Source organism: Macrobrachium rosenbergii, chromosome 4 (assembly GCF_040412425.1).
Source record: "Macrobrachium rosenbergii isolate ZJJX-2024 chromosome 4, ASM4041242v1, whole genome shotgun sequence".
Classification (NCBI taxonomy): Eukaryota; Metazoa; Arthropoda; class Malacostraca; order Decapoda; family Palaemonidae; genus Macrobrachium; species Macrobrachium rosenbergii.
This window is the reverse complement of record NC_089744.1, coordinates 47470156-47495137: the sequence shown is the minus strand read 5'-3', so window position 1 is coordinate 47495137 and position 24982 is coordinate 47470156. Positions and strand designations below refer to the sequence as shown.

Sequence of the window (24982 nt, the reverse complement as noted above, 5' to 3'; positions counted from 1 at the left end):
CCTGCACTAAATTTATGTTGATTTTAGCAAACAAACAATTTTGGGAATTTTATACATACAGTGATTAAAATTAACCTTTTAGATATGAATATAGCTCCCGACTAGGTATTTTTAGAGACATGACATGGGGCACTCATTATTTTATAAACAAACCCTATGTAATGGTCAAACACTTCACACTGATTTAAAAAACAGATCTATAAAACACCTTGCACATTAGAAAAGGCTGTAAAGTACTGTAATAATACAGAATAGGATAAAGTATAAGATATTAGTAAATGTTAAATTATTACTCTGTTCTGGCATTTTTGTTCAGTGTTACAAGATACAAGCTGAGCACTTTTTCAGACATTACTTGTTTATCAAAGTTTTTCTATCTCTTCCTTGTACTTAATAAGGTATGCTATGTTATAGCCTCTCAAAGTGACTCTCATTAAAAACCTAAAGTACTGTAGTTTGATGTGTATTAGTCATACTGTAGGCTTTGATATATAACAAGGCTTGCCCTAATTATTAAATAAATGAATAATAAATCTAGAACCAAATTTTAATGGAGAAAATTATAAAATAAAAAATTCCTGAGACAAAAAGGGAGCAGAATATACTATCAATGTTCATTCATTTAATTTTGAGAATTCTGAGTTTGTATAATGTAATTATGTACTAAATTTCTAGGAGGGGGTTATGAATACAGTAGTCCTGATATTACTGTTTTTCACATAATTGTCAAGTTTGTTTTCTGGGAAAATCTTCATCTTATAACTGCAACCCTTTTCTTTTAGCTGGGACTTTTCTTTTAAGATAATGTAATTCCTAGTAACTACAGTGCTTCAATTCAAGCACTCACTTCACAGTAAAAAGTTACTTTCAGTTCTGTTTATACTTTTTTATGCTTATTTTATCTTTACTTTGAATTAATTTTCAAGCTCTTTCAAAACTGGTGACTGCTTAGGATTTCTGATTTTCTGAATTTTGGGGGGGAAATGGTGCAAGTTTGTGACTATGCTTAGGGAATTTTTCCATTTATGAGTTTTGTGACTTCATGAATAATGACTTTGGGCAAGTTGTGCTTGCTACTGTTTGTCTATGTTATTTATCAGTCATGTGGCCCACATCTGAAAAGTTTATGTAAAAATTCACATGTAGAAATCTGTTTAATACTGCTTACATTTAGACAACCAAACAAGCAGGCAATCTTAACTCCTCAAAAAATAAACCTTCTTTATTGGTGGGGCTCATGAAGTAGAGTTAAAAACTCTCATATAAATCTGAACTCCCTGTATTTACTAGCTAATTGTTTCAGGTAATAAAGAGAAGGAAAAAATTATTTCATAAACCTTACCTTTTTTCCGTCTTCACCTTCTTCGCCTTCATCTGAAGATGAGGAAACCTTTTTAATACGTTTTCTCTTACCCTTTGGGGTTTCTTCTTCCACCTCTTCACTGAAAAGCATAAACCATAAAAATTACCTACAAATCTTACTGACTTATAAGATCATTCTCAATACATAGTTCACAATAATTCGGAGTAACCAATGAAAAAATTCTCTATTAACACCTGAAGTAAAGATGCAGAACCAAAAGGGGATCAAGAGTCAGTGACTGCAACATGACGAGAAAAAACAGATTTGAGGGAGATTTAGAGTAAAGTAACATCAAATCTATCATGAGCCCCAGGCTTGCCATGCGTTTTTTTTTTATCAGACAGAACTTTTACTATGCATGCTCCTGAATCCTTAAGTATGCATCTGGCAACACCTTAATTTTCAGTGCAATCAACTCTTTGCCCCTATTCCATGAGTTTGCCTCAGGAAAGATTGTAAGTCAGATTGCCAGAGCATAAAATAGTAGCTGGGAAATTTGCTCACAGTGCCATTGCTAAACACTGTCGGGAGAATTATCATGTTATGCAATGTGAGGAAGCGAAAACTATACACAGGAGTAGTAAAACAGGTTGTAGAAGAGTGGCAAATATTTGTAAAGCATTAGATGGCAATAAAGCCCTTGTGCAGGAAGAAAAACACACTGACAAGGTAGTATGTCATCATAAATTTGGATTTGGAGCAGTTACTCTTGGCCTCCTGATATTGAAACTTCATCTCTCCCCATACAGGTTTGCAAAGTGGCAGTTGTCACAGAAGCAAGAAGCACTGATGCTGGAGGTCGTTTACCACCTAAAAATCACCTGATCACCACTAACAAACCAAACTGTATGAATGAAAGGCACACAGATGGGGGGAACAGCCACTACATGAATGCCATTTCATAGATAAATCTGAGGGATTATTTGATGTTTTTCCAGGCTGTTAAGAAATTTGGTCGATTTTTTATTAGGAAATTCACTTATCTTTTGTCCAGGTGGCTGAAGAGGCTCATCATGCAAACAGTCAAAATATGCCATTTTTAGTATTTCCTTACTTGTATTATTTCATAATACAGTATTTTCTTATACACACAACTGTGGATTTTCACTTATTGTCAGTCAGTGCTCATCAACATTAATTTTTCACTTTTTTTTTTTAACATTCATTGTTCAGGAGATAATTTAGTGGTTTCTGCAAATATTAAGTGCTTTGGTGTTGCTGTATTGTTTTTCTACATTACAAGCTTGTAAGAACTGACTTTTATAAGTAAAACAATAATTACCACCAAAAGAAGTAGGCTTTGCAGTCATTTCCTTTTCAATATTCAGAGCTACTCAAGTCTGTGTTTATGACTCTTTCATTAATCGTTAAATTTTGTGTGAAGGTTTTGCAAGCCTTGTCTTCCTTTAACTAACCTAGGAAACATGTTGCCACTGTTTGCATAACCAGTGGTACTGCCATGGCCACAGGAGGATGTATTAAGATCTACCCAAAATGTGTCACTGGTGGTGTCTCTTCTCCTGCTTTGGACTCTTAAGTTCCAAAGGCTCCTGAATCTTAATTACCCCTGGTGTTTGTGAGGGAGTAATAATAGTTTTGGAAGCATCAGTACAGCCTTCACAAACAAATTGCCCACTCATCATATTCTAAGAATGCTCATGGCCTGGCCAACTTCTGCCAGTTTTAGTAACATAGCTGCGGTCACGCCCACTTCCAGTATTCCTCATTCTTTGGCTATTGTACCCATGGGTTGGCTTACTCATTACAGCTACAGTATCATGGTCTCTTCCTTGGCACAACTCCATCATAGGTTGGTCAACCTCTACAACTCTTGTACTTCCTGTGGAACAAGGTGGAAGTCTCAGTAACCACTGAAGACTGATATACAGACCCTGTTCTTCTCTGTAATATCAGCTTATGCAGCAAACCGATAAAAGTTTGGCTATGCTGTCTCCTCCTTTGGATGCTCCAATCCCAATGTCCTTACATAAAATTACTCATTCCTCTAGAACTAGGATAAAAGAGCTGTATAAGATTTGCAAATTTAAGATGATTTGCATTTTTCCTTGAGAAAACCTTTCACATGGATATACTTTTGGTGAAAGCTGGTTTGGTCACTGAAGCTTGGTAACAAGGTAGTTAACCACAGGCAGGTAAGTTGGGGGATGGGGAACCTCTCACTCACTCAGTAACTAGTGCCCACTTTTTCCTCCAGCAACAGGAACAAATGTGAGTTTGGTTAGAGGTTGGATTTTGATGAAAAAATCTTCAGATTTGTATCTACAGGCGAAAATCGTTAGGTGTGTATCGGTGCCAATACCCAATTATCAGCACCAATAAGCGGAAATCAACGATTTTCGGCACCGAAAATTGCAATTTTCATCACTAGACAAGCGCTGTTAAACCAGATCGCCAATAACCAGGGATTACCTGTATGAAATAACAAAATTTCCTTACAGTTCCAACTTCTTCACGACTGGTGTTGATCTTCCGAATGTGAACGTCAGCTTCCCAGTCACACGCATGCGCCAGGGAGGGATAACTCCCGTAATCACCTGCACAGCCTGTCATAAATGATGCCATGGATATCTAGGCATTGTGCCAGAGTCTTCTTTTTTGTAACCTTCATTCAGCAAAGAACAACTTTTGGTTTCCCATGTGGGACAGGAACACCAGCACAAAATTACACTTAATAAAAATATGCTTTAACAACCCCTGCACCCTTAACCCTTTGCAATTTAAGTTAAAAGTAAAATCCCTTAAAATTTCAAAACAGGGGTTTCCCAATTCCTTCATTTACCTAAGTAAGCATACCTCTCATCTCTCTCTCTCCACGAGAGAATATTTTATCACTGTTGATATTTCATCTCTAATCACTGTAAAAATATTTAAAATGCAAATTTCATAAGAAGGCACCCTATGCTGAGAACTGCAATTTACCTTTTGCTTGTGAAAATTTTAAAAAATGATAAAATACAGTAAAAATATAAACAAGAATTCTATAGCATAAAATATACACAAAACAATGTAAGAGTGTGTGAGCTACTGTATTAGGCTTTAATGTAGACATACCACAGTTGTTGCTCTCTCTCTCTCTCTCTCTCTCTCTCTCTCTCTCTCTCTCTCTCTCTCACTCCACTGTATCTCAGTACTGTATATATCTTTTAATGAAATATGAATTACTGTACCATAAACATAAAAACACAAAACTAAACAAACTCCAGGAAGTTCAGGGCGCCATCAAAAGAGTGTGTGCATATGTGCCTGAACTGCACTGTATTTCATTACAAGTTTAGTTGACTATGTATGATAATCACACATACAATAACAGTACACATGAGAATATTTTGTCACTGCTGACATTTCATCCCTAATCCAAGTAAAATATTTAAAAAGCGAATTTCATATGTAGGCAAGACCAAAACCAAACAGGCTGTAGCAAGTTTACCAACAGCATGGAATGAGTGCGTGCATACATACGTACCCTACGCACACAATTGCATTTGTCTTTTGGTTTGAAAGTATGAAAAATGAGAAAGTACAGTACAACTGTAAACAAGAATACTGTGGCAGAAAATATAAATACAAAAGTAACAGGTGTGCGTTACTGTGCTTAGACTTCAATGTAAACATATCTCAGTTGTTTTCTCTTTTTCTCTATCATAACCTACACACACGCCTATATTTGTCTTTTGATTTGAAAAAAGAAATAATGAGAAAATACAGTAAATTATAAACAAGAATACTGTAGCATAATATATACAATCTAGAATTACCTACCAATGTGATTATTAATTTGATATCCCTTGTATAAAAAATTGTGAATTCACTTTCAATGGTAATTTTTATGAACAAATATTTGGTATGGCTATGGGGAACCCTCTTTTGCCACTTTTGTCTAATATTTACATGGAATTCTTTGAGTCCAGCTTATTCCAAGAAATCTATTCTCTAAGGTGTTTTCGGTTATATATGTAGATGATTGTTTTTGTATAGTAAAAGAAAATGTAAATATTCCTGATTTCTTGCAAACAATTAATAATCTTGTAGCATCCATAAAATTCACAATAGAATATTAAGAAAATAATTGTATACTATTTTTGGATGTCTTAGTTATTAGAAATACCAATTTTTGTTTTAAAGTATATAGGAAATCCATGAATAATGTCATATATTCATTTTTACTCTAACCACGCTAAAAAAATGAAGGTGCTAACATTTTCCAGTATGTATCTTAACCCATTCCTGTCCAATTGACGTAATATTACGCAACAACCCCCTACCCCCCTTCTTTTCTGACTGACGTAATTTTACACGTAAAATTTACCGACATTTTTAAATGCGTGTGGTAGGGGTAAATTTTTTTATTTTCGGACAGTTGGTGGTTTCCATAGGCTAAAGCATACCTTGGACCGTGTAACTCAGGCATCGATATGCCAGGCAAGCAGTCCCTGTACTGCGCATGCGCAATTCCTGGCATAGTAAATTTCTCACAATGAAATCAGCTGATCCTACCCACGTTTCTCTCTCGTATCTTACATTTTTTTATAAAATGTAGGATTACATTATTGGAAACACTCTGTTTGGTATCCTCTATTTTCTATAAATTTTTTAGTTCCTCTACTGTGCATGCGCAAATCCATGGTGTAGTAAAATTCTCACAATGACATCAGCTGATCGCACCCACGCAGGCCTGGCAGGCCACACTTCTGTTAGAGATCATGCGTACGAGGTTGGGTGAACACGTGTGGCTGTTTACATACAGCGACGTCAATCGAGAACAGTTTCCAACATGCTTTCGCAAAGTTTTTACGGTAAGACTAGCGGAAATTCGTTAGTGCATCACATAAGAGACGTCTGGATTTTAGGCAGGGCTCTGAATCTCATTTTTCATTATCATATATATCGATATTTAGAGAATTTTGTTGGCTTTCTCATAAAAAATAATTCATTCACCTAACTGTTATAGCTTTTGAGCTACGAACGATAATGTTGACAAAGGTAACATTTTTTTTTCGTTTCGAACAGCTTATAACGTCAAAATGAAACTTGCTGTTACCAAAGCCATTTTTCTTGACTCTCACTTTATTCCTCAGCCTTTCCTCTACATTTTTGTATATTTACAAAGTAATTTCTATGAAAAAATCTGAGGTAGGGCTCTTCAAAAAAAATGTCTAGCGATAATTCTCACCGTATGCCAGGCAGCGCGCTCTGTTTCTTACCCACTTTTCTATCAATTTTTCACCAACTGGACTTATTCGTTTTTCATTGTTTTATATGTCGATATTTAGAGAATTTTCTTGGCTTTCTCATAAAAAATAATTCATTCGCCTAACTGTTATAGTTTTGAGCTACGAACAATAATGTTGACAACGGTAACTTTTTTTTCGTTTCGATCAATTATAACATCAAAATGAAACTGTTGCCGTTACCAAAGCCATTTTTCTTGACTTTCCTTTATTCTTCAACTTTTCCTCTACTTTTTCGTATATTTACAAAGTAATTTCTATGAAAAATAACCGAGATAGGGCTCTTAAAAAAATTTTTCTAGCGTTAATTCTCACAATAGGCGGGCAGAGCGCTCTGTTTCTCACCATCTTTTCTATAAATTTTTCACCAACTGGACTTATTCGTTTTCCATTGTTTTATATGTCAATATTTAGGGAATTTTATTGGCTTTCTCATAAAAAATAATTAATTAAATCTGACTTTCATAGTTTTTGGGTTCTGACGAAAAACATAAAAATAAGTAAAGAATTTTTTTTTTTTTCATTAAATAACTCACATTTTTTTTCGTATTTAGAGGGCTGGGACTCTTATTCTGACTATTCCACCATAAAATATAAACATTTAGAAAAAAGGACAGCAAAATGAACGTTGTTAGCATAAAATTTCTATTTTTGCTGAATTTTCGAAATAATTATTTTTTCGCACTGTCGAGCGCTCCCAGACACATCGGGGCTCAAGTACCCTCAGTGATGTGATAACTATACAGATATGAAAGGGTTAAGAGCTTTTAGAATTTGTAGTCCTGAATTTTTGGAAGAGGAGTTCAAAATTATTGATAAAATAGGAGAGTCATTATGTTACCCTCCATATTTTTTAGAACTTAGTGAAAAAAAAAAAAAAAAAAACACACACACACTAAATCCAACCAGTGTTAACAAAGAACTTGAGAATATTGTGTTTACCATTTCATCCTAATTTCATTCCTGCAGTGCCCATTATAGATGTTTTTATAATAAAATCACGTTTTATATATACTTATCAAAGTAATTACTTAGCTAACGATTATGCTCGCACAGCATCCTAATTTCAAAATTCGTGGCAGCACGTTAGTTGCAAAGCGGGGAGATACGCCCTGCCCACTGCAACGGGAGCAACAGAAGCCAGCAGTGTCATTCAATTTATTGCTGCAAAGTCCATGAACAAAAGAAGCAGAGGGGAGGAGGGAGGGCTCTGATTCAGTAATTACTTGGTATAAAACTTAATTTTATTATAAAAATGTAATTTTTATATAAGTAACTTAACAAGTAATTACTTAGCTGAATCCCACATTGCAAGGGGGATGGGATGAATGGACTATTCTAATTCAACACATTAGGTGTGGGTGTGGTAAAAACTTGAACTACAAGTAAGAGTGTTACAGCAGACGAATGCTGCCTCTGGTCGGTGCTCATCTTAATCTGTAGTGGCGTAGCGGTGAGCCGAGAGTTGCCTTTACATCAGTGGAAGTCTTGCAACAGAGGATATGCCTGTTCGCTGACAAGATGTAATGCAGGAAAAAAGACACAATTGCCCTGGGTGCAGTACCATACCAACAAACCAGAGAACACCTATCACCAACCCTTACACAACCAAAAAAACCACTACCCATCCAACGAACTGGTGGGCACTCCAGGTACAATATACCCCAAGGCTCCCCTAAAACTCAACATCCTTATAACAATGTGAAGAGACAAAAAAGAGACAGGATCTCTCCCATGCTTCTTCCCCAATACCATACCAGCCACTGCCAAGGTCCAAGGGTACTGCAGTTTTTAAATACTGTTTCCACCTCTTTTAAATAATGAGATGCAAAGATCAACTTGCACCTCCAAAAGGTCGACTGAAGAATAGACGAGATGGATAAACTATGTTTGAAGGCGAGAGACATGAATACTGCTCTGACTTCATGAGTTTTGACTTTGATCAACAGAAAAGTGTCTTCCCGAATCCAGGAATGTGCTTCAGAGATCACGTCTCTAATAAAGAATGATAAGGCATTCTTAGAAAGTGGGCGAGAAGGATTCTTGATAGAACACAAGAGGCTGCTAGCAGGTCCTCTGATCTTCTCGGTCCTATGCAGACAGTACCTCGGTGATCTGACTGGGCAAAGAACCCTCTCCTCTTCATCCGGGCCCAGAATATCCATTAAGTTCTTGATATGGAATGAACGAGGCCAAGGCTTAGAAGGCCCCTCAATCTTAGCCAAGAAACCCAAAGTGAAAGAGCAAACTGCATCCCCTTGGGAGAAGCCAATCCTCTTGTTGATCGCATGTACCTCACTTACAAGTTTAGCCGTTGCCAAGACTACTAGAAAGAGGGTCTTCTGCAAAAAGTTCTTGGGAGAGGTGGGACTGAGAAGCTCGAAAGGAGGGCCCGAAAGCCACTTAAGGACTACATCCAAGTTCCAAGACTCTAAATCAGACTACTTCTGCTTGGACGTATCCAAAGACTTAAGGAGATCATTAAGGTCCTGATCAGATGAAATATCCAAAGCTGTGCTTGAAAACCGAGGAAATCATCGCTCAATATCCTTTAATGGTGGACGAGGAGAGTCTCTTCGAAGTCTTCAGGTACAGGAGAAAATTTGCAAACTGAGCTGAAGACATCTCAGAAGACGAGACGTGATGTCTATGAAAATATTTCAAAACTGATAAAAGCTACAACCATGAGTTATTTTTTGTTGTATTTTACATGAAATTGCACACATTTTCATATATAAAACTTTATGTAACGGCTAATATAAAACGGTGTAAAAATTACAACAAAGTGACTAAAGAAATTCTGAGATTTTCAGCAGAGTTAGCGCGCGCGGAGGTAAGGAAAAAGTTTTTTCAAAAATTCACCATAAATCGAAATATTGTTCTAGAGACTTCTCGTTTGTTGCAAAATGAAGGTAAATGATTGAATATTACTAGAATGTAAGAGTTTTAGCTTACAATTGCATTTTTCGACTATTTCGGTCGAGTCAAAGTTGACCGAAAGTTGAAATTTTGGCACTTACTGTGATTTATATGTAAATATTTCAAAACTGATAAAAGCTACAACCATGGCTTATTTTTAGTTGTATTCTACATGAAATTGCACACATTTTCATATATAAAACATTATGTAACGGCTAATATAAAACGGTGCAAAAATTATGACAAAGTGACTAAAGAATTTCTGAGATTGTACGAGCCTGACGCTGTCTCTTCCAAACGTGTGTGTTTGTTGTCCATCAGAGTGGTGAGACATTTGGCGTCTTCACAAACAGAAACATACACACAGTTTGATACAGTAGATTCGTTGGAACATTATGAGTACATGATTAGAATGCTTGCATGGCAATGCAAGTAGTGGTGATTGTACATACATCAAGAGAACAATGGTTAGGGAGAAACAGACGGAAATATTGTATGGTTGAAATCGCTTTCCTTTAGAGAAAGAAAACGAGATGCTCTTGTTGTCTTGTCCACTCCGATGGACGACAAACACACACGTGTTTCGAAGAGACAACGTCAGGCTCTTACAAGATTTTCAGCAGAGCTAGTGAGCGCGGACGTAAGGAAAGTTTTTTTCAAAATTCACCATAAATCGAAATATTGTGCTAGAGACTTCTCGTTTGTTGCAAAATGCAGGTAAATGATTGAATATTACTAGAATGTAAGAGTTTTAGCTTACAATTGCATTTTCGACCATTTCGGTCGAGTCAAAGTTGACCGAAGGTTGAAATTTTGGCACTTATCGTGATTTATATGAAAATATGTCAAAATTGATAAAAACTACATGAGTTATTTTTTGTTGTATTCTACATAAAATTGCACACATTTTCATGTATAAAACTTTATGTAACGACTAATAGAAAACAGTGCAAAAATTACGACAAAGTGACTAAAGAATTTCTGAGTATTTTCAGCAGAGTTAGCTGATGCTTTCTTTTGGGATAAGAAAGAAATTTGCGCATGCGCAGCTGGGTCATGCTTGTAAACAAAACAACAGCGTGATCCGTGAACTCCCAGCATCCCTCAAGGCGCAATTTAAAATTTTTTGCAAACGAGGCCTATAAGTATTTTTCCGCGAATAATTAAAAAAACTTTTTGTAGTTAATGTATTTTATGTCCACTTGGCACCTGACAGACAACTTTTGTCAACGTAAAATACGTCCAGTAGGCGTTAAAGGGTTAAGTATGTATCGGTCCCAATATGTGATTACTGGCGCCAATAAGTGGAAGTCAGTTCCGAAAACTGCAGATTTTTGTCGCTAGACAAGCACCAAAAAACCAAACCAAGCCTGCCGATAACAAGGGACTGCCTGTAATAGCAGTCTAAAAGATTTAATGAAGAGAAATCTTTCAATCTGGCGATCACTGAACTTTCAGTCCAATTTATCCTGTGAGATTTTTCACTTAAATGAATGAATATTGCACTGGATGTTTGCCCAGTTTTGAGAGAATACGGTCATTTTATGTGTGGCCTGTCTCTTTCAATGTATAATCTTTTAATTGACTTTTCCCTGCTTCTGAGCTATTGGGCCTAATCTTCTGTAAAAACTCTTAAATATTTACCCCTGTTTTGGTAGGTCTACTAATTCTTCAACTGTGTTAGATTCCAGGTACATAGTTTCCTTTATAATCCCCATCTGTCATTTATAAGAGCTTTCTTTGTAAACTTATTTTATATTATAAGAGCTTTCTTTGTTAACTTATTTTTATATTTCTATCAGTCTGTTAACCCTTAAACGCCTGTTGGACGTTTTAAACGTCGTCCAAAATTGTCTGTCGAATGCCGAGTGGACGTTGCAAACATCGACTGAAAATGCTTTTTTTAAATATTCGCGGAAAAATAATTGTAGGCCTAGTTTGCGGAAGATTTCAAATCCCGCGCCTCGGCGGATGCTGGGAGTTCATGGATCCAGCTGTTGTTTTGTTTCTGAGCGTCACCCAGACGCGCATGCGCGAATTTCCCCCATCTCGCATCAGAGAGCATCAGAGTAGCGCCTTGCGGGAGCGATATTTTGACGCAGACGTGTTTTGCTGAACTTTTGCGAGTGTTAGCGAATTTGTGCTGCAACAGAACGTTTGCAGAGATGTCGCAAAGGCGTCAGGAGCGTGAAAGGCGCACATTGCCTGTTGGAAGTGAGCGTGTGAGGCGAGTTTTGGACTTGGATGCTGGAGAAGGATCCAGCTACCAGAGTGACCCAGCTCCTCAGCAGCGTGTTGTTCGGCCAAGTGTGACCTATGGCGACCAAGGACCACATCCCGTTCCTTTTACGACCCCTAGGAAGCATCGGGGTGTCCTGAGGGGCATCCGAAAACATTTGGGAGGCCTCCAACAGAAGGACATTGATGAGTACTTGTTGGAGCTCGATCGAGAGCAGGTCAAAAGTCCTGATTTCGTTGGTAGTTGGTCATCTAGCGATGACGACATAACGCCTGGCGTCAGCGATGACGAATATTTGCCACCAATGTCCGTAGGATCCTCAGCAGGAAAGTGAATTAGAGTTTAGTGGGTCTAGTGCCTACGAGGGAGAAAGTGAGTTGGAGGAGGAAGAGGATGACTCGATTGTGGCTGGTGGGGACGAAACAGAAAGTGATGGGAAAGTGAAGGAGATGGCCCAGCTGGGAGTGTGAGAGTGCGAAGACGTGCCCGTCTGCGGCGTCTTGTGGCGCAAACCCGTAGAAGGTCGCAACGTAGCGGCAGCTCAGGTGAAGGCCGTTCGTCCGAAAGTGATGAGGGTGGTCGGAGGACCCCACCCACCTAACATGCACCCATTCACAGCAGTACCTGGACTGACCGTCCCTGTGCCTCTCACGGTACTGGGGTTCATTCAGCTTTTCCTGACGCGGAATTGCTTGAATTCCTGGTTGCGGAGATGGTAGATTACGCCGGTACTGCCGTGAGGAATTGCGGACGGCGTTGTCGCACCGCTGGCGGGCTGCAACCTCACGGACATGGCGCACTTTTTGGGGCTCCACATATTCTTTGGGATGATGCCTGCTGCTGACGTCAGGCAATATTGGAGGCAGAATTTTTTTTTTTAAACGCCTAATGTGGCGGCATTATGTCCCGTGATAGAGTCCTGGCGTTGGACAGGTATTTCAACGCCTTCAACCGAAGGGCTATACCCGAATAACCCGACTGCCTCATCTTAGTCCGCCCAGTGTTGGAGTTCATTCGTGAACGGTGCCAGACTCGTGGTTCCTTCAAGAACCTTTCTTTGGATGAGGGTATGATGCCATACAAAGGGCGTCTAAGTATCAAAGTGTACAACCCAAGAAGCCAAAGAAGTATGGTGTAAAGTTATTTTTTTATTACGGAAGCCAACACTGGATACGTCGTGGACTTCTTGGTGTATTCTGGGGTCTTCTCCACGCTGCGTGACACTGTCTTCGGTCTTGTGAATCGTTTCCGTAACCAGGATACCACCTATTTATGGATAATTATTATAACTCAGTATCCCTGGCCCAGGAACTGTATGAAGCAGGTGTGCACGTCAGTGGTACCCTTCGGTTGGTGCGTGGGGCCCCAATGTCCTCAAGAGGTTTGCTAGCCACCCGCAACATCTTGCAAGAGGAGAGACAGAGTGGCGGCGGAAGGGAGATGTTTTCGTCGTCTGTTGGAAGGGGGTCCGACTCGTGCCCATGATTACGAGGAGTCATGAGCCCATCCAAGAGGAGATCACCCAGCGGAAGAAGACACACCGGCAGGGCTGAGTTACGTATGAGGAGTTTCGTGTCCAACGCCCTACTGTCATCGGGCACTACAACAGGCACATGGGAGGACTTGATCTCTTTGATCAACTCATCCAGTATTATCCCTTCGCCAGGAGAACCAGGAGGTGGACACAGAAGCTCCTCAAATACCTCCTTCAGTTGGCCCTCCAGAATGCCTACATCATTTACTGTGGGTATAATTCGGACGCTCGGAGGTTGACCCACATCCAGTTTCTTGAGGTGGCTGGGAATGCCCTCATCAACTTCGATCCGGAGGAGTGGCCTTCCAACGGCGCCCTCCTGCCCCGAGCTCCAGCTCTGCCCCGAGAGGAAAGGTCAGATGTCGTGAGATACCCCGACATCATAATTCCTCATCCTGCCGGCGCCGACCTTGATGATGCCGCCGCCCCTGAAGGTGCCGCCGCCCCTCGAATTCCAGTGTCCCGTCGGGTAGCCGACCCTGTGTGTCGGCTGCAGCCAGGAGATCACACACTGGAGCTCATCGAAGGGGGCAGACAGAAACGGTGCCGGGTGTGCCATTTGAATGGCAAGAGGAGAGACAGCCGATGCGTGTGTCGCACCTGCAAGGTAGCACTTTGCAGGTTGGATGAGTGTAACTGCAGGTACCACAATGCGGTTATTTATTGGAGTGCGCCTGCCCGGCGACACGGGGGCGCAGCGAGCCGCCGGCGGCGGCCCACCAGCAATAAGGGCGCGTCTCCCTCCTCCACTTGTGCCCGTCATGTCGGGAGGAAAAAAATGCAAGACTCTTCAATGGAGGAGGGAGAAAACAAGAAACAGCACGAAGAGTCAGGATTACGAGTGAGTATTCTGCATTTATTTTTTTTTTAGTTTTATATTTACGAGTGAGTATTCTGCATTGAATTTATTTTTAGTTTTATATTTATTACAAGTTTTTATATATCAGTATTCATTGCTGTTTTGTATAATTTCGTTTTATGCAAAAACAAAGTTTTCACAACCATTCCTTTTAGTTATGTTTTCGTAACAAAGTAAAAAACAATATAATTTATATGTGTTTATGTATGAATGTCTGTGTATATATATATATATATATATATATATATATATATATATATATATATATATATATATTTTTTTATTTTTTTTTTTTTTACTTGGGTCTCTTTTGGGTAAGCAAAAAATCTCATATTCTGGTGATATTCAATCCTTTACCTTCATTTTGCAACAAACGGAAAGTCTCTAGCACAATATTTAGATTTTTGGTGAATTTTTGAAAAAAATAATTTCCTCCGCTCCACGCGCGCGGACTCCGCTGAAAATCCTGTCATTTCTTGCATCAGCTTGCCGTAATGTTTTCGCCGTTTCATATTATTCATTACACATCAAAATGTGCGCAATTTCATGTAGAATACAACAAAAAATAAATCATTCCTTTAGCTCTTCACAGTTTTTAATATTTTCGCGAAATCACGATAACTGACAAAATTTTAACATTCGGTCAACTTTCACTCGACCGAAATGATCAAAAAACGCATCCGTAAGCCATAATTATTACATTCGAGTAACAATCAATCATTTACCTTCATTCTGCAACAAACGGAAAGTCTCTAGCACAATATTTAGATTTTTGGTGAATTTTTGAAATAAAAATTTTCCTTCACTCCTGAACTGAAATCCGCTGAAAATCGTGGGCATTTCTTGCGTCAGCTTGCCGTAATTTTTTTCGCGTTTCATATTATTCGTTACATAAAGTGTTATACATCAAAATGTGCGCAATTTCATGTAGAATACAACAAAAAATAAATCATTCCTTTAGATCTTCACAGTTTTTAAATATTTACATCGAAATAACGATAAATAGAAAAAAATCAACCTTTGGTCAACTTTGACTCGACCGAAATGATCGAAAAACGCATCCGTAAGCCATAATTATTACATTCGAGTAACAATCAATCATTTACCTTCATTCTGCAACAAACGGAAAGTCTCTAGCACAATATTTAGATTTTTGGTGAATTTTTGAAACAAAAAATTTTCCTTCGCTCACATGAATCCGCTGAAAATCGTGGCATTTCTTGCGTCAGCTTGCCGTAATTTTTTTTCATTGTTTCATATTATTCGTTACATAAAGTGTTATACATCAAAATGTGCGCAATTTCATGTAGAATACAACAAAAATAAATCATTCCTTTAGCCTTTCACAGTTTTTAAATATTTACATCGAAATAACGATAAATAGAAAAAAATCAACCTTCGGTCAACTTTGACTCGACCGAAATGATAAAAAAACGCATCCGTAAGCCATAATTATTACATTCGAGTAACAATCAATCATTTACCTTCATTCTGCAACAAACGGAAAGTCTCTAGCACAATATTTAGATTTTTGGTGAATTTAAAAAAAATTTTCCTTCGCTCCGCACATGATATCCGCTGAAAATCCTGGCATTTCTTGCGTCTGCTTGCCGAAATTTTTCAAGCCGTTTCATATTATTCGTTACATAAAGTGTTATACATCAAAATTTGCGCAATTTCATGTAGAATACAACAAAAAATAAATCATTCCTTTAGCTCTTCACAGGTTTTTAATATTTTCACCGAAATAACGATAACTGACAACATTTTAACGTTCGGTCAACTTTGACTCGACCAAAAATGATAGAAAAACGCATTCGTAAGCCATAATTATTACATTCTAGTAACAATCAATCACTTACCTTCATTTTGCAACAAACGGAAAGTCTCTAGCACAATATTTAGAATTTTGGTGAATTTTTGAAAAAAATAATTTCCTCTGCTCCGCATGCGCGGAATCAGCTGAAAATCCTGGCATTTCTTGCTTCAGCTTGCCGTAATTTTTTCGCCCTTTCATATTATTCGTTACATAAAGTGTTATACATCAAAATGTGCGCAATTTCATGTAGAATACAACAAAAAATAAATCATTCCTTTAGCTCTTCACAGTTTTTTAATATTTTCGCCGAAATAACGATAACTGACAAAGTTTTAACGTTCAGTCAACTTTGACTCGACCGAAATGATCGAAAAACGCATTTGTAAGCCATAATTATTACATTCGAGTAACAATCAATCACTTACCTTCATTTTGAAACAAACGGAAAGTCTCTAGCACAATATCTAGATTTTTGGTGAATTTTTGAAAAAATAATTTCCTCCGCTCCTGCAATCAGCTGAAAATCGTGGCATTTCTTGCGTCAGCTTGCCGTAATTTTTTCGCCGTTTAATATTATTCGTTACATAAAGTGTTATACATCAAAATGTGTGCAATTTCATGTAGAATACAACAAAAAATAAATAATTCCTTTAGCTCTTCACAGTTTTTAATATTTTCATTGAAATCACGATAACTGACAAAATTTTAACGTTCGTCAACTTTGACTCGACCGAAATGATCGAAAAACACATTCGTAAGCCATAATTATTACATTCGAGTAACAATCAATCACTTACCTTCATTTTGCAACAAACGGAAAGTCTCTAGCACAATATTTAGAATTTTGGTGAATTTTTGAAAAAATAATTTCCTCCGCTCATGGCCTTGCGGACTCCTGAAAATCCTGTCATTTCTTGCGTCAGTTTGCCGTAATTTTTTCTGCCGTTTCATATTATTCGTTACATAAAGTGTTATACATCAAAATGTGCACAATTTCATGTAGAATACAACAAAAAATAAATAATTCCTTTAGCTCTTCACAGTTTTTAAATATTTACATCGAAATAACGATAAATAGAAAAAATCAACCTTTGGTCAACTTTAACTCGATCGAAATGGTTCAAAAATGCAATTGTAAGCTAAAACCCTTACAGTCTAGTAATATTCAATCAATTTCCTTCATTTTGGCACAATTGGAAAGTCTCTAGCACAATATTTTGATTTTTGGTGAATTTTTGAAAAAAACTTTTTTTTACGTCCACGTGTTACGAATTCATGCATCATTTTGTGATAATATTTTCTCTGTGTTGCTTTAATCGTTTTACAATCTGTTATATACCAAAATCATCGCAATTTAGTGTACAATACAACTAAAAAAAATTAACTCATTAGCTTTAACCGTTTTCCTTACAGCGCGATTTGTATAGAATTATATACGAGTTTTTTTTTTCGCTGTCATATATTCCAATATTTATATATGATAATTATATTTTTTCATTTCTGATGACTGCATACTAAACTTCAGGCAATGAGAAAAAAGGAGCCAAAAATGAACTCTTAATCTTGAAAACTAAAGCGCTGTGATTTTTTGAAAAAACTTTTTCCGCTTTAAAGTGCTACCTCTCGGAGGCCGCCGGCACACGGGATATGTTTTTGAAAATAGGGCTTCGGCGTTAAAGGGTTAAGTAAAGGACTGTAAGTCGAAAGGCCTAGCACCACTCCGTTGTTTCATATTTCTTTGTGGCATTTGCCTTTATTTATATATATTCATTAGGTTCCATATTTTCGTGATTCAGTTATACACTATTGACAATACATAAAAAGCATTGAGCTACAAGCTTTGAGATTGGTTACTTCCAACCCCTTCAGGTCTATGTTGAGGGATTTTACTTTAACATTTGATTGATATTTTGCTGTGCTTACATCAATATTAATATATGAAAATTAGTAAAGTCTTTTATCAGGAAAAATGTATTCAGTCACGAAAATAAAATGGAAATACAGTAATTAGTGAATATTGCTTTACGAAAAAAAATTGCAAATTAGTGAATTTTCTGTGATATATTTGGAGATAAGTTCCACAGAAAAACTTGCAATTAATTGAGGGCGAGACTGCTGATCTGCGATCTAGCAGGGACCCACTGTATTGGTTCATTTGTTGTTTCCTCTTCTGTATTGCCAAACCCTATGGGTATCCGGAATAAAGAAAATGGTTAATAACCTGTGACTATACCTCAGACCAAAAATTAATCTGGGTTGTTGAGATTCATTTAATAGGAGCTAAGCCATTTCGTCACCTGTCATTTCTTTTGTAAGCTCCTTTGAAGACGAACAGTGGCTACAGTATCAAAATACAGGTTTTGACCTGCTGTGAGTCCTCAAACCCAACGACTTTCCCTGGCAAAAAGGCACAGGACTGGGCTGAATATTTATCATGCACAGACCTGGCGTGTACTGAAGATAGCACTGACAGCTGTTGTCACATCTGTGCGAGTAAGACATAGAGCCTTGGTAATTGTTGTAGGACAGGAACTAGAACCCTCTTGTCCTGAGTCCTTTACATTCTATCATTGTGCCAACAAACACTTTTTTGGCCAAGACCAACTATAAGAGAATTCTTTGGAACTGGCTGGTCTGTCTTATGCAGCCCTGGGGGGGACCATGAGAGTGTAACTCATTTGAGGACTTACAGCAACTACCAAAAATCACAAATTTTAAAAATAATTTGTATTTTTCATAACTAACAAACCTGAGGTCTTATCACTAGGATAAACCTTCTAGTGCCAGCTGGTACTGGTAAAAAATTCAATAGGATTGTATATGCAAGGAACTGGTGGCATCTGTCCTCTGTTACGAGTTAGGTGGAACCACCAACCCAAGCTGGGACTCATGATGTATCAGTATTCTTCCAACACAAGTTAAACAGTCAGAGGGGTGGTCAGAGGTGGGCCTTAAATGTTAAGACCACAGGTTTGTTAGTTATGAAAAATACAAATTATTTTAAAAATTTGTGATTTGTTCATACATGGAACAAACCTGGGGTCTCAACATTAGGATAGGCTTACTCTTGGTGGGAGGTAAGTACCAATTAACCAAATGGAGGTTTGCCACATCTGGTCATTCTTCTTGTATAAGAGAAATCTAGGAAAGACCTACACCTCTGAACCTTAGGTAAGTGCACAACTCAAGTTCAGACTTCTGGGTTTTAATACAATGCCTAAGTTCATTGCATAAGCAGCAGATGAAGAGCTATCTGTTCAAATAACAAACCAATGTAGCCACCTATGTAGGTTTGTTACCATCCCCCTCTCTCCTTGCTAAAGAGAGGAATATTCTGCTACTGAAAGGTAACTTCATTTACTAATGATTACTCTAACAGCATGACCACTGCACTCACCTGTATCATGCCCATTCCAGCTCATGACGGAACAAACTTCATACCGCTCGTAGGTAAAGACAGAAAGGAGAAAAGAAAAAGAGACCAGTAATCTCATTCATTTCACTTTTGTACCATCATTTTAGGCTAGATACAAACTGTACCTCCAGGGGCACTAGATGAGCTACACTTGTTGAGCAGCCACCATGGACCCAAGGAAAAAGTTTCCAAGGACCTACGGGCAATATCCTTCAAGCAGCAGAAATGAAAAGTGGTTTGGTGACACCATGAACCAGCATTCAAAATCCTATGAACAGATAAATTCTTCTTGAATACTAAAAGGGGCACTCTGCCATCTAGCGTCATGTGCTCTTGCATGTACACTACTGGCTGAAGCAACTGCTGATGATGAATATGCATTCATGATTGTTTCTCGTAGCCAGAACGAGATTGTATTCTTGGACACTTCTTTCTTGATTTGGCCTGTGCTAGCAAAGTCTTTGACATCCCAGTCCGAGATGTTGAGTCCTATTTAGATAAGCACGCAGCATTCTGACAATTTAGATAAGCATGCAGCGTTCTGACAGGACACAGCAACATTTCGTCAGGGTCATTGTTATCAAAGTCTCCCAAAGAAGGTATAGAAAAGGAGACATATCTGTCATTATGAATTGAGGGATTCTGAGTCTTAGCAACGAATTCCAGGACATATTCGAAGACTATTGACCTCCAACCCCTGGTATGATTAACATCATAAGACAGACCACTCAACTCGCCTACCTTTTTTGATGACGCTAATGCTAATAATAAAAAAAAAAGGACTGCTTTCAGGGTCAAATGTCTATCCAAAGCTTTCCGCAACCATTCATAGGGGGCTCAAGTAAGGCTACTCAATACAAAAGTCAAATCCCAACTAAGAGACATGAGCTCTCTAGGCAAACAGGACTGCTCAAAGCTCTTAACCGGTTAAGCGTCACCAACACAATAATGTGTTTCTCACGATCTACTCGGTACCACCTTCAACGGGGTATTACATTCAAGACTTTAAATGCACGTCAAGCCGTCAGTCCTGTAATAATACGTTTACTCGTATGGAAAGTGTAGGAACATCATTTGGCAACACTCTCAGCACATGTAAGCTGTAAATGGAAACTTATTTGCTGCCTGGCAACGTTTTCCTGGGGGTCGCTCGATGCTAGAAAGCTGGTTTTCTTTCAGTGTACTTCGGACGTTCATCGAGAGAAGTCGATTTTTCGCTTCTTTCACAATGAGTCTCCTAAAGAGGAGGTGTATTTCTTCAGGTGAGATCAATCAAATAGTAGATGAGGAGTCTGATATTGATAACCTATCTGATGATGAGAGCTCTAGTTCTGAATCCTCCAGTGATGAGGATAATGAAGGAACAAACTTTTCTTCTGATAGCGATAGTGAAGATGACTTTTCGTTGCCAAGTGATCCCGGCGTGAAAAAAGAAAGACCTGCTCCCTTGCGCAGGCCCCCACAACTTGCAGCGAAACCTTCGCGGCTAATTGACAGGCACTTTCCTGATTATTGCCCACCTACAGATAAACAGAAGGGGCCACAAGGGACTTGTGCTCAGTGCCTGAAGAACAATATAAGAGGGATAGCTCATATTGGTGTAAGGACTGTGAAGTAAGATTGTGTGTAGCCACTTGCTTTAGAGATTGGCATACGAAAGAGTAATAGTGCATTTATGTACAACATTTTTAATTCAGTATTACGTAGTCTTTAGAAATACAATAATACAGGTTGACCATCACTAATCCGGCAATCAGTAATCCGGCACAAATTTCGGCTGGAGTAATTTCTAATGTTTCGGCACTAATTTTCAAATTTCCCAGGTCGCTGCACTAACTTGCTTGCCGGCCGCTTCGATTTGGTGGCGCAGTGTGCTGCATCAACAAACTGGTAGCCTAGCCTAAATTATACTGAACTCTATTCACATATTAACAGTATTATACAAACATCAACATAACGAACATGCATCTTTTTCATGGATCTTTTAAAAAGTTATGCTTTACTACATTGTTTCCAATTGCATATATTCTCATATTGCTTTTGTATTATAAACTGCAATCAACGTTTGTTTTGGGAATTGATATTGCGATGTTTATTTCACCGCATTTAACTAAGTTCAAAGAGCTTTTCTTGCTTCTAGTTAGCGTAAATGAATATGGATACTTTATTTATTTGGGACAAGGATATTTTTCGTTATATACAAAGTGTTTTTAAGTCGAAATATAACTAAAATACGTCTCGTTGTGAAATTAATTTAGCCATTTTTTTCGTTAATATATGACGTTTGCGTGAATCGCAGCTGGCTGTTTTGGGGGCATGTTTGTTTTGTGTAAAAAAAAAATCAAGATTCCGTTCGCTATTCTCTCTTGATTTCATCATAAGACAAGCTTTACGTATTTATCTTTTATCGTCGTGAAAACAGTAGTAATTTGTATTCTTTCATGCCCAGTAGTTTTGATTAAAATACATTCTCTCCAGTTTTACTTATGGTCGAGTTTCATCCATGTTGCCGATGCAAGATAATTTATAGTCATTAGCAGCTTGAACATTGTTTTCTCAGCTTCAGCTACAACTTACAGCTTAAAGTTACTGTAGCAGTATATTTCCCTGCCGATCTTTTCTCCAAAGCGAATAAGGGTATAGTGTAAAAAATACATCAGTCCTATTGTACAGTACTTAGCGTAATTTGTAACATAGCTACATTGTGTATTACCGTACGATGGTTGAAATACAAGCAAAACAGTTGTTATCCGATACGATTATTAGCAAAACAACAGTTTCACGTTCGGTTGTTTATGGCTGTACGCATTTACGCAGGAGTATAACGTTACTAACAATACTCTCTTACTTTTTTAACTAGCAGATGGAATAGAGAGATGGAGGAAAAGAAGTTTTTCTATTGTAAGTTGGTCTCTCTCGCTGCCTCAGCCTGCGCGAAATCTAAAAATATTTCCTAAATATTTTCGTACTGGTATTAATTGCTAACCCCATCGTAAACTCGAAATACCGTAAGTCGAATTATTGTAACTCGAGCACTACCTGTATTTGATAATTGTCTTTTCTTTATTAACCAACTTGTACTGATTTATGGGATATTTTAATTCTAAGATGAGGTGCTTAGCTACTGGGTTTCGTGTATTCTAGCCTAATAAATGGCTAATCCGGCAAAATGGCTAATCCAGCACCCTCCAGGTCCCAATGATGCCGGATTAGTGATGGTCAACCTGTAGTAGTATTAATTGTTTTTTATTCCATCATTTAATTAATATTCCTACACTTAACTACAAGTATGAATTATAAGCATGAAAATTAACATTAACTTTGAAAAACTATCATCAGTGAAACGACCACAAACTACAAAAAAAACTTGGCGGTACGTTAGCAGCGAGATCATCCAGGGGGGATGCATTACAGGTTAATCAGCATAGATATCTCCCAAGATGTAGTTACATCCATGTCCTTCATGTGTAGAACTAAAGCCAAAGCAGCTCTGTAGCCCTTTATGACAGACGCAGAAAGAAGTTTTTCTGTTCTGAGAAAGACTAGAAAATCAGCTATCTCTTGAACAGAGGTTCTGCATGGAGAGGAACCCCGTCTATGACACCAATCACAGTAGACGGACCACTTCCCCAGGTACATGTACGTCGATGACTTCCTGAGATAACCTGACATCTGAGACGCTGTTCTTCAAGAAAAGCCTCTTGCTTGCAGGAGATACTTGATAGTCTCCACCCACGAAGAGATAGGGATTCTATCAACTGATGATGCTTCTCCATATGATGTTGACACAGCAGATTGGGCCAGGGAGGTATCTCTCTCAGACCCTCTAACAGCAGAGAAAGCAGATCCGGAAACCATTCTGCTTGAGGCCATAGAGAAGATATCAGAGTCATTTTGAGATTCTGGGATGTCATCATTCTGTTCAGGACATAACGAATCAGGCAAAACGGAGGAAAGGCGTACATGTCCAGGTTGTCCCACAGATGTTGAAAGGTGTCTTCCGCCGCTGCAAATGTGTCTGGGACTACTGAATAATAGACCTCCAACTTCCTGTTGAATCTTGTAGTGAAGAGATCTATCACTGGCCTCCCCCACATGTTAAACAGCCTGTCCGCAATCTCCCGATGCAGAGACCATTCTGTTCCCAGATTCTGTCTCCGCCAACTCAGTTTGTCGGCCACTACATTCTTTTGCCTGGAATGTACCTGGCCACAAGATCCACCGAGTTGTCTACGGCCCACTGATGCAACTGGACTGTCATTAGGTGAAGTTGGCGAGACACCAGGCTCAAAACCTGTTTTACTGTAAAAACAGTTTGTTATTAAAAATTCATTAATCATAACCTGCGTGAACCACAATTAAAGTGGGAAGAAAATACAGATAAGGCCTGGACAAGAAAGTTAAGACTAATCTGCTGGACATCTTATTACCAAAGAAATGTGATGGTACTCAAGAAAATACATGCCTCTATTTGTGCCACATTATTAGGGATGAAGTCATGAAGTGGATGGTGATGAATGACCTGGATCCACCAACTGCAAACAAATGGCATGCTGTGACAATAAATCCCAGCAAAGAACTAATGTGGATTTGTTGCATGGAATAGAAGAGAAATTCATCTCCTTCATATTTGGATTTCTGATGAATTTCAGTGGGAGTTACACCTTAGTTTATTAAGAAACAGAGTTGAAATAACTGATAATTACACGGAAGAATTACAATATAAATTAAGTTCAAATATCAAAATTTACTTGATACAGAGGACTGTCTGAACTTCTTAACACATTAAAATCCACTAAATTTTAACAGCCCAATTAAAAATCTAAAATTAATGCCTTTGGCAAAAAAAAAAAAAAAAATGAAAATGATCTGAGACACAAAAGAAACTCACAGACCTGAATATGCAGTCTCTAGAGCAAAATACTGCAAGAATAAGAAATGCACAACCTTACCATTCATAGTCAGACTCCTCTTCTTTTTTCCTTTTCTTTTTCTTTCTACTTATGCTACTGTCACTATCTGAAGAAGACAACTGGAATGTTCGGCGTTTCCTAGGCCTGCAACCAGAAAAAACACAATTACCAGGGATATTTTCATAGGATATATATCCTGGTTTATATATTACTGACATCACAAAATGTAAACGAAAAAAGTAATAGAGACTTACATTACTGACATCTCAAAATGTAAAAGAAAAAGTTAGAGAGACTCACGATTCTTCAAAATCACTGTCAACATCATCATCATCATTATTTTCAGGCTTAAAATCCTCATCATCTTCATCAGATGTTATATCCAATCTCATATAGCCCTTTTTGGAGACTTTCCGAGTTTCCTAAAAAAAAAAAAAAAAAAAAAACAGATCAATACATATACGAAAGTAATTATCTCACCATTTCTTCCCATGAAGTAAAAAATATTTCATTTAAGTTCGGATCAATGCTACCTTTGGGGATGAAATTACTACTTTAGAGTAATGCAGATGCTGACAATAATGGACTCCAATACTTTATAAGATTTATTAGGTAATAACCAATATCTGCTACCAGGGAAGACTGGGCTATGGTGAACTACAAATACAAAGT

General features: G+C 38.0%; 1 protein-coding gene across 8 annotated transcripts in view; it reads right to left on the bottom strand.

Annotated features, from left to right (window-relative positions):
- Window positions 1-24982, bottom strand: part of LOC136833991 (transcriptional regulator ATRX-like) — a 402256-nt gene that overhangs the window by 256830 nt on the left and 120444 nt on the right. For all 8 annotated transcript variants that reach the window (XM_067096278.1, XM_067096295.1, XM_067096286.1 and 5 more), the window contains exons 13-15: window positions 24611-24732; window positions 24350-24454; window positions 1343-1442 (exon numbers count right to left, since the gene is read on the bottom strand). In XM_067096278.1, coding sequence (XP_066952379.1) covers window positions 1343-1442; window positions 24350-24454; window positions 24611-24732 — 327 coding nt within the window. The remainder of the gene's footprint in view (window positions 1-1342; window positions 1443-24349; window positions 24455-24610; window positions 24733-24982) is intronic.